Source organism: Triturus cristatus, chromosome 4_2, assembly GCF_964204655.1.
Source record: "Triturus cristatus chromosome 4_2, aTriCri1.1, whole genome shotgun sequence".
NCBI lineage: Eukaryota > Metazoa > Chordata > Amphibia > Caudata > Salamandridae > Triturus > Triturus cristatus.
Genome location: NC_140586.1, coordinates 129,670,729 through 129,687,823, shown reverse-complemented (window position 1 = coordinate 129,687,823; position 17,095 = coordinate 129,670,729). Strand labels below are relative to the sequence as shown.

At 43.4% G+C, this 17,095-nt stretch overlaps 1 protein-coding gene across 8 annotated transcripts in view; it reads right to left on the bottom strand.

Annotated features, from left to right (window-relative positions):
* SLC11A2 (solute carrier family 11 member 2) overlaps nt 1-17,095 on the bottom strand; it is a 475,484-nt gene that overhangs the window by 217,573 nt on the left and 240,816 nt on the right. For all 8 annotated transcript variants that reach the window (XR_014960527.1, XR_014960528.1, XR_014960529.1 and 5 more), the window contains one exon: nt 11,398-11,465. Coding sequence is in view for 5 of the 8 variants with exons in the window: in XM_085600792.1 (XP_085456918.1) it covers nt 11,398-11,465 (68 nt within the window). In the remaining 3 variants the exon portion in view is untranslated. The remainder of the gene's footprint in view (nt 1-11,397; nt 11,466-17,095) is intronic.

Here is a 17,095-nt window from a genome sequence, read left to right as displayed (position 1 = left end):
TCATAAAAAATAACAGACTTCACAAGGCTATCGTTCGCTAAAGTTCCTTGGTTCCAGTCCTGCCAAGTAACACGCATCAGACGTTAGACTAAAGCATTTCAGTGTGGTGGTCAGAATCACCGCACTGAAATGCAAAGTCACGCATTATAGTGCTTCCTCAGGTGTCAAGGCGGAGCGTTGCTAATGCACCATACTGCCTGAAAGCTGGAGTGGCAGCGTGCGGGCCGCGCTGCTCCTGGCAGGATTGGGGGCTACTCTGCTACAATGTAACGCACTGGATTCACCCAACACTGTGTGGCAGTAACACATTCACGGACGTCAGAAGTCAATGCCCAATGGCTATTATCGAGACAATGTCAAGCAGGTGAGATCAGGACAGGACTCGGTCAGACATGCTTTAATACGACGGTTGGTACTGCCGCCCAGGTACAAGTGTCTAGAGTGTCTTTTGTTTTATGTATAGGTTTTCAAAACTAACTTTTGTGCTTGTGTGTAGGACTTCTGCAGTTAGAATGAACATGTGTTTCATTTTAAAGGATTGTCATTGTGAGTCAAATCATGTGAATTTTTCAAAATGTACAATTTGTGTAATTCTTGCAAGAAATATGAGAACACATTATCATCATCATCATTAGCTTTATGTCGGTCAAAAACCATAAAAGCACAGGTATATAGTACAAAAATACAATGATAAAAAATTCACAATACATACTCAGCCATAAAACAATAGATAAGATAGTTAAAATATGCTTAAAAAGCAATATCAAGAATAAAAACAGTTAATGACTAGAGAGAGGAACAGTGGATCTGTAAATAAAACAACATAATACTACACATGGTTTGCCTTGATCATTTCATTTCATACGAACCACATGGAGAGGAGAAATCTCGAAGTGGCAAAGACAAACACAGGGGTCGTATCATATTTTAATAGTCTAAAAACTTCCCTGTAATCCCTAAGACCTCTTAATTTGCAAAGGGAAATGATCCATTTATAACGAGCCCTGTTATAAGAGGGACAGAAAAGCAAAACATGCAGATCAGTCTCCTCTACATGCTCGCAACCAGGGCAGGGGCACCACCTAGATGACGAGGGCATCCATTTGTTTGTGAAAGCCCGCAAAGGTAAGGATCCGTGTCTGAACTGGAGATAAAGTTTTTTTGCTAGCAAGGGCTGGATGTCATCTAAAAAGTTTTCGAAAACATAAAATTCCTTCACCTCCAAAAATTTAGGAGACAGCCTGCCCATGCTAGAGTCCAGGTCACGGAGATTCAGGTGATGCTGTTTGAGAATGCCCTCCAACGCCCTCTTGCTAGTCAGAGGGCAGGATGTTTCTGGCGAGGTCCACAGATCTTCCCTATGTATGTCGTAGCAGAGTTGTTTAACATGTTTAAGCCACGCAATTTTGCCCGATCCCCTTATAGACAAAAGGACGACTAACTCTTCCTTATAGCTTAATAACTCTGGAGTAGACCAAAGTCTCCTCCAGTAAAACAAAGGTCGATGAAGAATAGTCTCCTGAATAGGGAATAATCCCAAATCCAGTCTTAGGGGGATCAAAGGGGTACTCTTAGGGAGATTTAAGAGATGTCTAATAAAATTATTTTCAGTGACGGACATGGAGCTGGCGTAAACATGGCCCCAAAGCTCTACACCGTATAGTGCCGCTCCCCTAGCCTGAGCCCGATAGATTTCCACTGGGGGCCCACGGGTTTATAAGAACATTCAATAAAAACCTTTAAGATTCCACCTGATGATTGTATTAATTTAAGATTAGCCTTGACCATATGGGAATCCCACTTCATCCTGTCATTCAGGGTAGCTCCCAAATAGTCAAATGTAGAAAATTTCTCGAGAGAACATCCCTCCAAATGCGGACGGGGATAGGTAGATGGTTTGGAATTAAAAAACATATATTTGGTTTTAGAAAGGTTAAATTCCAAATTTCTCAAGGAGCAGAAAGAACAAAAGGCCTCCAATGTTCGCTGGGCTCCCATTGGAGATTTTGAAAGTAGGAGGGTGTCATCAGGGAACATTAGGGCCGGTATTCTGCGTGCTGCTAAAATCAGGGAATCAAGATCCTTTGCCTCCAAAAGATGAGTAATCAAACCGTTGATGAATAGAGTGAACAAGGTGGGGGCCAACACACACCCCTGTCTAACACCCCTGTCCACTGGGAAGGGCGCAGAGAGCTCACCATTCCTACCATAGCGAATCCTTGCAAACGTTCCAGAATGGAGTCGCCTGAAGAGGTCACAAAGGTAAGAGGGGGCGCCCATCTCGAGTAAGATTAACCAAAGCTTATCCCTCTGAACGAGATCAAAAGCGGATCTAAGATCCACAAAGATCAGGTAGAGAGAACCGTTCCCCAAGAACACCCTTTTCCAGTGTACCAACTGCAACCTAAACAGTTGGTCAATTGTGGAAACTCTAGGACGAAAGCCTGCTTGGAAGGGTGATAGAATATGGAATTCTTCCATCCAGCTTTCTAGCCTAGTTAATAGGATTCGGGCGAACACCTTCTGGAGGACATCGATAAGGCTGATCGGCCGATAATTTACTGGGTCTAAAGAGGAGGCCTTTTTATAAATAGGGATAATTTCTGCGCCCTTCCAAGTATGAGGGATAGCCATACCAGAAAGAATTGCGTTATAATATATCAACAGGTATGGAACCCAAACCGTTGGTTCACTTTTAAATAGATCCCCAGGGATCCTGTCTAGACAAGGAGCTTTACCAGAAGAAAGACTCAGTAGGGCAGCCTGGATTTCAGAAGAGGTGCAGAGAAATGGATCAGAGTCCACTGCTTCAATAGGGGCATGGGGAGATAAGTTAATTAAGAAAGGTGAAGGTTCAACCACGGTGTCACTTATCGGATCACTAAAAAGGGGCTTAAAGTGCCTCAATCAAACCTCCTCACTGAGACCAGGTGTTATAGATGGGGATCCTTCACTACTACCACACCTGACTAAATTCCAGAAAGTCCTGGAATCATGACTGACTTTCCAGGGCGTCCTTTATATTTGCCCACCTGTCTACCTCCCATTCTTTTTTAGCTAGAGATATAACAGATTTATACAAAAATCTAGCTCCTCTGATGCTATGAGGCGTCCCATGTTTCACCTCCCATAAGAGGGCCCGTTTAGCATCCTTACAACTAGAATTATGCCAATTAACTTGTTTCCTTACCCCATTTGGCTTAGGTTTTACCGTGATGTAAAAAAAACTAGCGGCCATTGAAAAAAGTTTCGTGTGGATAATCTCCAAGGCTTCAAAATTGAGTAGACCCTGTCTGGCCTTCATGAGAACAGATACTTCGGCTAAATGGGTGACCACCTGTGAATAAAAAGCCGCAATTTTATTTGGGGTAGACAAAAACTGAGCCCACCTGATGAGACGTCCGCCAGCCACTGCTAGTAGATTGTGTTACGTATACATTAACCATATTGTATGTGCAGCGTGACCTTCACGAGCATTTCCTTCACGCTCGTGGAGATCACGCGGATTGTTATGTTTCAAGTATGTGGGGCTCGAGGTGGGAACGTTGCGATGGTTGGGTGTGCATTATTGTAATGACCTCGGAGGTGATGACATGGAATAAACCTCGCTGCTTCAACCATTGAATGCTTCCGTATTATTCATACTGTTGTGTGGATGCTCAGGCGCTTTCTTACACTGGCGACGAGGATGGGATCGAGCAGGGACATCTTCAAAAAGATTTCGGAATTTAAAGCCATTGACAACTATTACATACGGAAAAATAAAAGAAGAAAAGAATCCTATGTGCCCACCTATCCTGACGGGATGTATCGGGAAATGGAATAACTACAAGCTACGAGTGTTTCCTGTCTAGTGGATTGCGAACAGATAAGGAAACTTTGGGAGAAAAACAGAGAAAGAGACCTCGAAGGACATGAAATAGGAAACTAATGGATGTATGCGCAGTATACTTAAAATACTCAAAGGGAGAAAAGCGGAAATCATAAAGAAGGGAACAGCAGAAATTATTTTGGTTTAAAGGAATTCAAAACACTTCCTGCGTTAATTAGTCCTGGCAGAATAAATGTATACCAGTACGCTTAATCACAATTAAATATTCGTTTTGGGAAAAAAAAAATGTGGTAATGGAGAGATTCATCTTCTATTCACGGAAACAACGTCCTGACGAATCAATTGAGGATTATGTTTCTTCTCTAAGGTCATTGGCGAGTTTGTGTGATTTTGAGCATATTTCCTACGAACAAGTATTAAGAGACCAAATCCTTATGCGAACTAATAGTAAGAAGGTTCAAGAGAGATTATGGTCCACGCCTGATTTATCGTTAAATGCTGCCATCGATATTGCTAAGTCTATTGAACATTCAGAAGAATTCGTAAAAGAGATCAGAGGTAACGAAAAAGGAGACGTATTCAGTATCAACAAAGACGCAAAAGAACACGTCAAACAAAAAAAAAATTCAAGCCAGAAAGGTGACCATCCTAATAAAAATGAGAACAATAATAAGAATCAAAATACTGGTCCAGATAAACGGAATTCTTCTTTACAATGTTTTAGATGTGGGAGCTCAAATCATTTAGCGAACTTTAAAGGTTGTCCAGCTTTTGACAAAGTGTGTTCAAAATGCAATAAGAAGGGGCATTTCAGTAAATATTGCAAAACCGTTATGAGGAAAGTAAACCATATACAGTGCATAGATGATGATTATAATTCTTACAATGAAAATTCTGAAAATGAAATCAATACAGTGATTAATATGTGCAGTGAGGATGGAAAATCAAAGTTTCCATCGTGTATAATTAGTGTTGATGGGAAAAATCTGAGTTTTCTAGTTGACTCGTGTGCCTTGTATTCGATTATATCTGCGAGAGTGTTTCATGAGAATTGGCCTAATAGGTTACTAATCCATCCTGATGTATCTCCAGGGGGTTATACTGGTCATAAAATAGATCTAGTAGGTTATTTTAACGCCGACATAGCGTTCCATGGCCAATCCACCTTTAGCAAGATTTATGTGGCAAAGTCAGGAGAATCTCTCTTAGGGTGGCCAATTCAACATGAATTGGGCATTCGACTTGATCCGAGAGCAAACTCCCCTGTTTTTGCAATAGATTCTGGTCCCCGATGTGAGTCAAGTTTGGTTGACAAATTGATCAGTGAATTCCCAAGTGTTTTTAGCGGGAAACTTGGGAAATATGTAGGATTTGAACATGTGATTAAACTGCATGAGAATACCGTTCCCATTCGGCATAAAGTAAGGAATGTCCCACTCTCCTACAGGGATAAATTGAGTGCAATGTTAAAAAATCTTTGCAATGATGGTATCATAGAACCCATAGAGTCTTCTCCATGGGTTTCTCCCATAGTTATTTTGTTGAAATCTTCAGGGGAACTCCGGTTGTGTGTTGACTTAAGCAGCTTAAATCGCGTAATTTGGGTAGATGCTCATCCTCTTCCTAATTTGCATGTAATGGTATCCAGTTTAGGAAATGCACAAGTATTTTCATGTATTGACTTAGCGAGTGCATACCATCAAGTAGTTCTTTCAGAGGATTCTAAAAATCTCACAGCATTCATTACTCCAGACGGGTTGTTTAGATATCGTCGTATGCCGTTTGGTCTAGCTAGTGCGGCTTCAGTTTTCCAGAGATTAATGAATGAAACTTTGGAGGGATTGTCGGGAGCAATAGCATTCCAAGACGATATTCTGGTATATGGGAGAAATGACGAGGAGCATGATAGGAATCTCCATAATGTAATTGCAGCACTAGCTAAGAAAGGTCTTACCCTGCGATTGGATAAATGCAAGTTGAAAGCAAGGGAAGTAGAGTACTTAGGACACACAATTAGCGGGAAAGGTATCAAACTAAAGCAGAAACATATTCAAAGTATCGTCAACGCTCCAGTACCATCATCAAAAGAACAGTTAGTTGCTTTTCTTGGGTTAACTGAGTTTTATGCGAAATTTATTCCTAATTATTCAGTTAAGGTTGATCCTTTCAGATGTTTACAAAAAAAAATGCAAAGTTTAGATGGTCAGAAGACATGACTGAGGCATTTGAGAATTTGAAAAAGTTCATAGTGAATGCACCTTGTTTGAAACCTTTTGTTCCTGGAAAAAAAATGCATAGTCATGGTAGATGCAAGCAACTTGGGTCTTGGAGGTGTTTTGATACAAAAAGACAATGGTACTGAATGGATCGTAGCTTATGCGTCTAGGGCATTAAGAGATGCAGAGAAGAATTATTCTGTGATTGAAAGAGAACTTCTTGCTTGTGTGTGGGGGGCAGAACACTTTAGAAGCTTTCTGTGGGGGACTGAGTTTATTATTAAAACTGATCATAAGCCTCTCGTGTTTCTAATGTCTCCTGGGGAAGGTCGTTCAATGTCAGCACGTTTAGCAAGGTTATCCTCAAGGTTACAATTATTCCGGTTCAGTATTGAGTATGTCCAAGTGAAAGCAAATATGCATGCAGATTGTATGTCAAGGCTACCCATTAATGGTGAGAAAAATTATCAAGATGATGACTGTGAAGTGGCATTTACTACGCATGATTTAAACTTAATACATGGTAAAGGAAAACATTTAAGAGAAGAAGATTGGATGTCTGAAATGGAGAAAGACAATGAATTAAAAACTGTAAAAAAATACATTGTGCAAGGTTGGCCTGAGGTAAGGAAATTGTCGGGTGATATGATGAGCTTTTCGAAAATTCACGAAGAGTTAGCAATAGAAAATGGATTGGTTATGAGGGGGGACAAGATTGTTCCACCTTTTGGACTTAGAAATACAGTCATGGAGATCGGTCATGAGGGCCATCTTGGAATTTCATTTACCAGAAGACGAGTTAGGGAGGCATTTTGGTGGCCTGGTATAGATTCCTCCATTGAACAATTTGTAAGCAAATGCAGTAATTGTTCTAGTAGTGACAAATCTGCTGTTCCTTTACGTGTAGAATCTCACCCTGTAACTTGTCCCGGTGGACCATGGAGGAAATTAGGGATTGATATCATTGGTCCTTTTCAGGTCTTGCCAAAGGATAAATGTTTTGGCATTGTGCTTATTGATTATTTTTCGAAGTGGCCTGAAGTTAAGATGGTAAAACAAGTCACCTCACAAAGTGTGATTGAATTTTTAGATGAGATATTCTGTAGGGAAGGTATTCCGCAGGAAATTGTTACGTATAATGGGCCACAATTCATCAGCAAGGAGATGGAGGCATTTCTTGAGAAATGTAATGTAATACATAGGAGAATAGCTGTTTTCCATCCAGAAGCAAATGGTCAGGTGGAACGGTTTAACCGTGTTATGAAGGAAGCGATACAGTTGTCGCTGAAAGGGGGCCTAAATTGGAGCATTGCATTACAATCTATGTTACTGTCTTACAGGACGTCTCCAAATTCAGTAACATTAGCTAGTCCATTTGAATTGTTAAGGGGACGTAAACCAAGTACCAGTCTAGTACCATGGTGGTTAAAAAAGGATTGGAATGATAAGAAGTTCAATGCAATTGACTATGAGGTTGTGAAACAAAGGGTTAATGAGCAAAAAGGGAAAATGAAAGTATTTATGGATAAGAAAAGAGGTACCAGTAGCAAAGCAAAGGTTGTTGTTGGTGATTTTGTTCGGGTGAAGAGGAAGGAAAGTGTTCCTAAAGGTTCACAGTGTTGGTCAGACCCTAAGAGGGTAATAGAAGTGTTTAATAGTGCTGTGCGAATAGAGGGAGGAAGTGTCTGGAATTTGAATAGAATTTCGTTGTTCAAAGGAGTTTCTCATCCAGCTAGAAATGTGGGGATGAGTCGTCAATCTACTGAAGACCATAATGAACAGCAACCCCATTGTTCAAATTGGGGGGGGGGATTCAAAGGGTAAACGTGAACATCGTTATCCAGGAAGATTCAAGGATTATGCCATGTATTAGTTAAAAAAAAGAAATAAAAAAAAAAAAGAAATAAAAGGGGGAAGATGTGTTACGTATACATTAACCATATCATATGTGCAGCGTGACCTTCACGAGCGTTTCCTTCACGCTCGTGGAGATCACGCGGATTGTTATGTTTCAAGTATGTGGGGCTCGAGGTGGGAACGTTGCGATGGTTGGGTGTGCATTATTGTAATGACCTCGGAGGTGATGACATGGAATAAACCTCGCTGCTTCAACCATTGAATGCTTCCATGTTATTCATACTGTTGTGTGGATGCTCAGGCGCTTTCTTACAGATTGGGTGCTACAGATTGAACTAAGGACCCTGGGGCTCGAGCTAGATCCAGATGATGTAGGAATTCCAGACTGAGGAGATTATGGTCACTATCAACCCTGTCCACTATGGTAAGCGATTTAAGATGAGACCAAAACTCCACAATGGTTGAACTTTTGCCCAGTCTATTATAAGTATGTTTGCCGGGGGTATCTGGGGCAAGTCTACCATTGCAAGCTCGCAATGAATGAGATACTACGAGCTTGTTAATCTCAATAGCCAGAGGTGTAAAACGCAGAACAGGGTACATAAGACAGTCCTGTATATTCCAGGATAGATCTACCTCGGAAGTAACAGAGGGTATGCCAACCAAGGGTTCAAAGTGGCAATTGAGATCACCACCACTGATCTTATATGGAATTGCAGAATACAAAATCAGGAGGTCATTGAGGGCATTAAGAATGGTAAGTCCTAGATGTAAAGGAGTGGGGCGTAAGTAGATATTAATTACTAGTATCGAAGTGCCATCCCCGAACTTCAGAATTATACAAAGAATATCCGGGGAATGGGAATCAATAACACAAACTGTACACCCCAAGTTGGTAGCCACCCAAGTACATAGACCCCCCGAGGGACGCCCCCTGGGACCCTGCACAGCCGGGACATTATAAGAAGCAAAACCAACCTTGACAAGGGTAGTCGTCATCCAGGTCTCTTGAAAGAGACAGAGGTCGTACTTATCTATCAGTGCCTCCCAGTCGGGGTTGTAAAGTTTAGTACCCAGCCCGCTACATTCCATGACCCTATTAAGGAGCCAGAGTTTGCGTCATCGGGGAAGCTAGGAGAAACAATCTCTGAACTTACAAAATGACCTCGTGAGATATTGGAGACAAACCTACTTCATCATCGGAAGTACCAAGATTAAAGCCAGGATTGAAGCCAGGGGGGGTCACGGGTGCTTTAACAGCGCAAGCCATATAAAGACCTCCCTCTACACTCACCCCCTCCGACTTGGAGAGGTTAGGCCGGCCATAAAATGGACCAGTTGCCCCCACACAGGGAACTAGTCAAGCCTCGTTGTCCAAGCAGCCAAAAGAGTTAGCAACAGGAATACTATAGGCAGCAGTGTGTGGACCAAAATGGGGATTCCTTAGATCGGACCTTACCAAGCCAACTGGCCGTTGGTAGAAATAACTCAGAGGCAAGGGTTATATTAAACTCTGAGAAGACCGATCATGCCATTCAAGAATAAAATTGGCCAATCTAGGATCCCTGAAATTAATAATAACACAATCCCCTCCTTTGTCTTTTTGGTTCACTCCCAGCCATCCCACCCTTCGCACGAGCAAAATTTCTCCGGAACTCCCTCTTGGTAAAGATCTATAAGTGTTCAACCAATGGGTAACCTTATTCTTCAATTCGTGGTAATATTCCTGGCGTGCACCAGACAGTGGGGGAACACCAGTGAGAACCACCACATATGGCGAGGCCTCTGGAGGTAAGTGTGGAGAAAGTGATGGAGGTGGTTGCCCAGTACTATGGACATTCCCATCTTTAAATTGGGATATAAAAGCACTATCCTCTCTCCTCCTACCCGATGTTGAATTAAAAAGGGTAGAAGGAGGTGGAGGCATACTAGGAACAGTTGTAGACAACCTAGTAGGTAAGGGGGAGGTCAAATACGCTTAAACCCAAAGTAGGAGGGGGTATGTTCATACTAGGTAATGCTCGTGCCCCACTGTCATTAGAACCAGAAGGGCAAGCAGTAGAGCTGGTACCTTGATGGCTAGGCAAAGAAATTGTGGTGGGCTTGTGGGAAGACCCACTCCCAGAGGGGGCAGCCAGATACCCAGATGGTTTACTGTTAATTAAAGATACCACTCGATCAATCTTACACATCAGAGTTTTAAATTGAGACTTGATGAATGATTCCAGTTGGGTTTGTAAATCAATTAGAAGATGGGTGGCCCATATCGGAGGTGTTAGAGGGGCAGACAGTTGAGTTGGACCCGCATTGAAAGAAGTTCTAAGTGCAGAGTTATTCATAGGAGATTTAGTACATAGCTTAGCCTTTTTTTTTTTCCCGGTGTTTTTGGGTCCTAGATGTACCTTGGAGATCCTGGGGTGGTGGTATGGTGTTTGATAGAGTACCCACAAGGCTGGCCGCGAAGAAATATGAGAACACATTATGTACGAATGGTCAGCTGCGTGAAAACTGATCTCAAAGTAGTCCTTAATGTGCGAAAGACACGTTTGATACCGGCACAATGTGTCCTCCATACAGTAATGCGTATGTAGCTGTGGAACGGTCGTACAGTACATGTTCTATGTTCTCCACCCCCACTGCAGGGCTGGGCAGGTAGCAGGCAGGACCAGGGCATACTGCTCAGCTGAGCTCGGTAATACCTTTATTACTGTTAAGCTACTAGTCTACAACCTGGCTGAGCCCTATGTGTGCCTCAGCTTCATGTACATATGGACTTTAACAGTATATTGTTTATTTTATAATGCAAATGACAATCTGTTGCATCCAGTAAGTATTATCTTGTGCATTTAACTGCGGGTATGTCTGCATATGAGCACAGAACTTCAATAAAGTACAGCCTGTGAAAGACTGGTTCAATATCAAGGTAACACATTTGTTTAACAGTACAATCAGGTTACAAGGGTGCTAGGTTAGTGCCCTTCCATTTACGATGCTTTACAGCATTTGTAAGATCTTCTTAGAGATTCTCGTTTGCTTACATGGGTGTATTTTCTGATATTTATAGGTTTCCCTCGTCTTCATTGCTTGATTTTACTTGCGAGAAACTGTCACTTATTGTCATTGAAATGTCACTCCTATTTACACTGAAATTATGGTACTGTCACACATAAGCAATCTGAAACCGTGGCAGCTTTGTGGTTTTACTGTTTAATAATATTTGTACACAGAAATGCAGACATCTCACAGCAGCATCACAGTATGAACAAGGACACACACACATAAACAAACATCATCTCACTCAGGCAAAGAATACAGAAGTCTAGCTCCTATTTTATTTGTGCAACTTCTAATAATCTTATGTACTAGTTTATCATGGTGTTATTTAATAATACAACTTATACATGAGATCAAGCCAAGTCCACCACTCCCTTTGTCTTTCATGCTTAAATAAACAGAGAGCTGGTTTGTCATGGGAACCACAAAATATATTACCTCGTATCCAAATGTGACTGCCATAATTGTTATGAGAAAACCAAAAAATGCCTCCAACTTCCGTAAACCTATTTAAAAAATGAGATTTAGTTAGTGTTTTCAAGAAAGACTAATATATTACTACTCCTGCAACTGAATCAACTGTGACAGAACATAACAGATTCCATGAATAACATGCAAGCAAAAAGTGATGCACACATGTGACACAAATGGGTATCATCTGGATTCATTCACTAGATGAATGAGACCAGACAGAAAGCACCTCTTTTAAGGGAAGCAATAACTATGCTCCCATGGGGAGCAGGGTCTAGGTTGATTTGCATATGGCTGGGTCCAAACAGAGGTGGCATGATGAGCAAAATAAAGATGGGCTGGGCTGCGACCTCGAGCAATTGCCAGTGTTTAGACAAATGGAAAGCATTCCTCCCATCACCCTTTGTGTGTTTATGTAAAACAATAAAAACTCCTGCCTACCTAGGCCTGGTGACATATCATGCAGAACTTCTATCAACACTAAGAAAGATGTGACACTTGAAGTGTGGAAATCATAAGCACCTAAATGTTTTAAGACTTCGGGTCCGATTTAATTCTTGGCTGTAAGGATACTTCGTCACCATATACTTACCAGCAAGAATGTAATCCACCTGCGGAATTTAGATGCGGGCGGACCTTTGGTTTAATCACAACAGACACTATTCCGTCTCCGCCATGATTAAACTCCTGAAACGGCCCTGTGGAGTGAGGGCCGTCGAAGACAGACCTATAATTCCGCCCACATGATTTAGATGGCTGAAATTAGTGGTCATTTTTCAATGCTTAGCACCACCAGGAAAACCCTGGTGTTAAGGAGCAGTGCAAACTGCTTAATGCTCTCCTCGCCATGGGAGAGGACTCCCATGGCGAGGGGAGCATTTACGTTTGTATTCTCAAAAAGGAAATCCAACTAGTGATTACTTTTTGAAAATACAAAAGAAAACTGTTTGGCACATGGCTCCATCAACCACACCAAACTTCATGAAGCATTGACAGGAACTGCTGTGACGCAGTCCCTGTCAATGCTTTACAAAAATGACCACCTGCTTTGCAGTCATTTCTCAATTTGGCAGACCACACCTCCATCAGGGCGACGGAAAAAACGGGCCACCCGTCAACACCAAAATCCGGCACCAAGTTTGGTTTATTCAATTTATAATAATCAATGCAATGTCAGATCAGACACCACCACCCCAGCAACATTTCAATAAAAAACTAAAGACACTTCTCTTTATCATCCCACTGCCACCCACTATCTGACTCTGCCTAATTTTCCCCTCCCCACTATGGAACCTGACCCTTTTACCCGTCCTAATGTTAATGAAACCTTAATTATGATCTGCCTGCAATATGCAAATGCCCTCACAAGCACTTCAAATTCAATTTCCATTGCTATGTGCTGCAATTCTCTGCTCTCTATAGATCCCATCTCCTCTAAACGAGCATTGGCAATGCCAATAGTTCTCGCCTATTGAAGGAAACTGGCTCTCTATATAGTGCACCAAAACAAGATACACTTTGCACAGAGTCCAGGGAGCCCCTATTGGTTTATAGAGGCATAAGTAATAAACCCAAAGAATAAGTTTCTTACCTTCGGTAACGCTTTTGCTGGTGGATACAGTATCTGCCTGTTGATTCCTCACCTTTTGAATTACCCCATGCGCAGCATTCCACAGAAACTTTTCTCCATAGCTCTCCCACGTCGAAGAGGATGTCACAATGGGACGGCTTTGCACGCGACTCAGAGTGACTTAATCGGAGCCATAAGAAGACCTCGGCGGCGGTTTTCGTCAGTTCCACCCATTTTTACTGTGCCTTCGAGGCGAACGGGTGAACCGACAACATTTTCACAAGTATACATAGCATACAAAACCAATTGAAACTGGAAATGCTAAAATATAGACATTTCCGAAAAGCATCATATTATTCCAATTATTCCAACAATAAAATACATACATTTCATGCCAATCATTTTTCGGTATAAACAGGCCGGCAACGGGGAGACGGGCAGGTCAGTGAGGAATCCACAGGCAGATACTGTATCCACCAGAATAAGCGTTACCGAAGGTAACTAACTTGCTCTTCTGATTGATACATCTGCTTGTGGGTTCCTCAGGGACATCTCTAAGTAAAGCTGAAGAAGAAGACTTAGCTGTAGTAGAATGAGCTTGAATACCTTCAGGAGGCTCCTTCTTGGCCAAAGCGTAGCAGATCCTGATACAGAGGTTAATCCACCTGGACAGCGTTCTCTTGTGGACAGCCTTGCCCTTCATCTTGCCCACATATCCAATGAAAAGTTGGTCATCCAACCAGAAGTCCTTTGTCCTGTCCAGGTAAAAGCTGACCGCCCTCTTAGGGTCCAGACGGTGAAGTCTCTCCTCCTCCTCCTTAGAAGGGTGAGGGGAGGATATTAAGTGGGTACAGTGAAGGATTGCCGTAGGTGGAAAGGAGTGACCACCTTAGGCAGGAAAGCATCTGGATCAAAGAACCATCTTATCCACCTGAAATAAGGTAAATGGAGGCTTGGAGCTAAGAGCCTGCAGCTCACTCACCCTCCTAGCAGAAGTGATTGCAATCAGACATATTGTCTTAAAAGCCAAGAAACTTAAGTGAAAACTATGTAATGGTTCACAGGGAGACCCCATCAAGAAAGTGAGAACCAAATTCAATCCTACTGAGGCATGATAAAGGGAGTGGGAGGAAACCCATTGGTGAAAACCTTAATGAATCTCATAACTATGAGATATTAAAATAAAGAGGGTTGATATGGTTAACAGAGAAAAGCCGACAAGACAGACAAGTAGCCTTTAAAAGTAGCTACTGCACAACCCTGTTGAGCCAGGGAAAGAGAGGAACTCAGATTATCAGACAAATGGGCCTGCAAAGGATAAATCGATCTTTCTCCACACCACTTAAACTGGCCCACCCACCAGAATAGACCGATTTGGTGGAGTGTCTTCTGGCCGATAATATACCATCTACCACATCCGGAGGGAGAGAGAAAGAACTCTGGTTGCCCCGTTCACTCTCCAGGCATGAAGGCGCAGGCTCTGGAGGTGGGGGTGTAGAACCTGCCCCTGCGACTGTGAGATGAGGTCTGTTGCTGCTTGGCTTGAAAGGATAAAGTCCTGGGACTGTTGACCCAACGATCTTGTTGGGGCTTTGCGATCTTTAAAGAGATGCAGCGCCAAGTCCGCTTTGGCACCAAAAAGATGAGAACCGTCAAAAGGCAAGTCCAGTAGGGTAGCCTGGACATCCGGTGAAAACCCACACCCCGTAGCCAAGTGTGCCTCTTGGTTGCAACAGAGGAACTCATTACCCTGGCAACAGAGTTTGCAGCGCCCAGACCTGGCGGGCTGCAGCTTGAGTATTATAAAGTACCTCGGAGAAATGGCCCTGAACATCTTCCGGAAGCTTTGGGAGCACCTCCCTCGCCGAGTCCATCAGAGCATGGATATAGCGACCCAACAGGCATGTCACATTCGTCAACTTTAGAGTCATACTAGCCGAAGAGAATTCTTTCTTTGCGGATTGCTCCATTCGTTTGGATTCTCCATCTGCAGATGTAGATGGGAAATAGACTGCAGACTGTTTAGAGGAGCACGCTTGGACTATCAAACTCTCTGGTGACGGGTGGGTAGATAGCAAAGCAGGATCTCCCAGAGCCACCTTATACCGCCTCGCCACAGACCTAGACACCCTAGGAGCATTAATTGGTTTCTGCCACACCTCCAAGATAGGCTCAGTCAAAGCCTCATAAAAGGAAGCAAGGGTTCCGAGACAGAAGAAAGGGAATGAAGCACCTCCATTAAGATGTTAGATTTGAGTTCTGCAGTAGGCAATGGCAAATCTAGCAGATCCGCTACCTTCCTAATTCCAGAATGATATGAAGACACCTCTTGTGTTGGAAGGCCTTTTGGTGAGGAGAGCTACCATTCAGGAGATGTATCCAGGCCACTACCCTCCTGCAGGACCTAAAACTCTTGTAGAGAGTCGACAATCTCACACTCTTCAGCCTCCTCCTCCTGCTCCTGATACTCCTCTTCCATCAGTTTTTGTCCTTACCTTCTGGACCTCATTCTTGGGACCGGCGACGGCAGCGCCAGACGTGACGCCGGTGACTTTGGGATCGGCGTAGATGGAAGTTCCACCGGGATAGTAGAATATGCCGGACGAGGTCGTTCCAGCGCCGGACAGGAGCCAGACAGCGTCGGAGAGGATCCATTAAAAGGAACTCTTCCCTCCAGGCATCGAGAACCTCAGCGTCAGGAGAGACCATCTCCCGGAGCCATTGGCATAAAAGGCATCAGAGGTGCCTGAGGGAAGTGAGGTGTCAAGCCTCCCAGGGAATATGCCAACTGACCCATGGGGCCAACCGGAGCACCAGCAGGGTTAGCCGCTCTGGCAAACAAGCCAAACATCGCATTGAGGAAATGTGAAGGATCCATACCTGAAGTTGGAAAGGCAAGATATCCTGGATCCGGTACTGCAGGTTCCGAGACCGCTAGAGGAAGTATCCTAATTGCTTTTGGTTGCGGCCCCGGAGACCCTGAAGCCGGCCGGGGGTGAAGTGGCCGGTGGCGGGGGGGGGGGGTCGTTTCTCTCGGTGTCTGTGAAGCTCTTGGAGCCGGAGATTGGGCTGGAGTCACCTGAGGAGGAGAGACTTCATCCTTGCGGTGACATAAGAGAAATGGAGACCCCAACTTCCATCCTTTGATGGAAGACATCGAGATCCATGGCACGCTTCTTTTTAATGTTTCCGTGACGACTTCGAGGTAAGCGGAGTCGGTGACTTGGACTGGGACTTCAACCTTCTTCGACCTCTTTTCAGTTTTTTTGCCTTACTCATAAACAGCTTGGCCTGCCTCTCCTTAAAGCCTTGGGGTTTATGCGCCTGCACGACAAACATTCCCCGGCATCGTGGTCCGATGAGAGGCGCCACAAACAATCTTCAAGGGGATCAGTAATCGACATCTGACCAACACATTCCCTGCATTGCTTAAAACCCGACTTCCTCTGGGTAGCTACCATTACACAAAGTACTTGCAGCAAAGAAACCCCCAGAAATGGAGAGCCCTGGAAAAAACCGTTACGCGTTCGACAGTGCCGAAAAAGGGAACTGACAACAGCACGCTGACGAGGTCTTCTTATGGCTCTGATGACGTCACTCGGAGTCGCATGCGGAGTCGTTCAATTGTGACGTCCTCTTCGACGTGGGAGAGATCTGGAGAAAAGTTTCTGTGGAATGCTGCGCATGGGGTAATTCAAAAGGTGAGAAATACACAGGCAGATGTATCCACCAGAATGCTCTCTTTTGTGGTAGTGTGGGGGAGCAGTTTGGGCTTAACAGTGGGTAGTGCGAAGAATTTGTAGTACTCACAGAGGCAATAAATGAAATGCACACTCGAGAATAAATCCAAGACCAATTTAGAAAAATAACACACATTTTTATATAAATTTCAACACAAAGTACTTCGGTATTACCCAAGTACTTTGAGCAATTTATTTTTACAGGTGAATAAAATGTTCACTTAAATGCGCATTTATGCAGCAATGCTTTCCTATGGTGGGAAAACGGTATTTACTGCATACAGTTACTTGAAATAGGTTTCCAGGGGTCCGCTTCGGGACTTAAGGTTGTAGGGGTCCAAGGTCCAAAGAACCA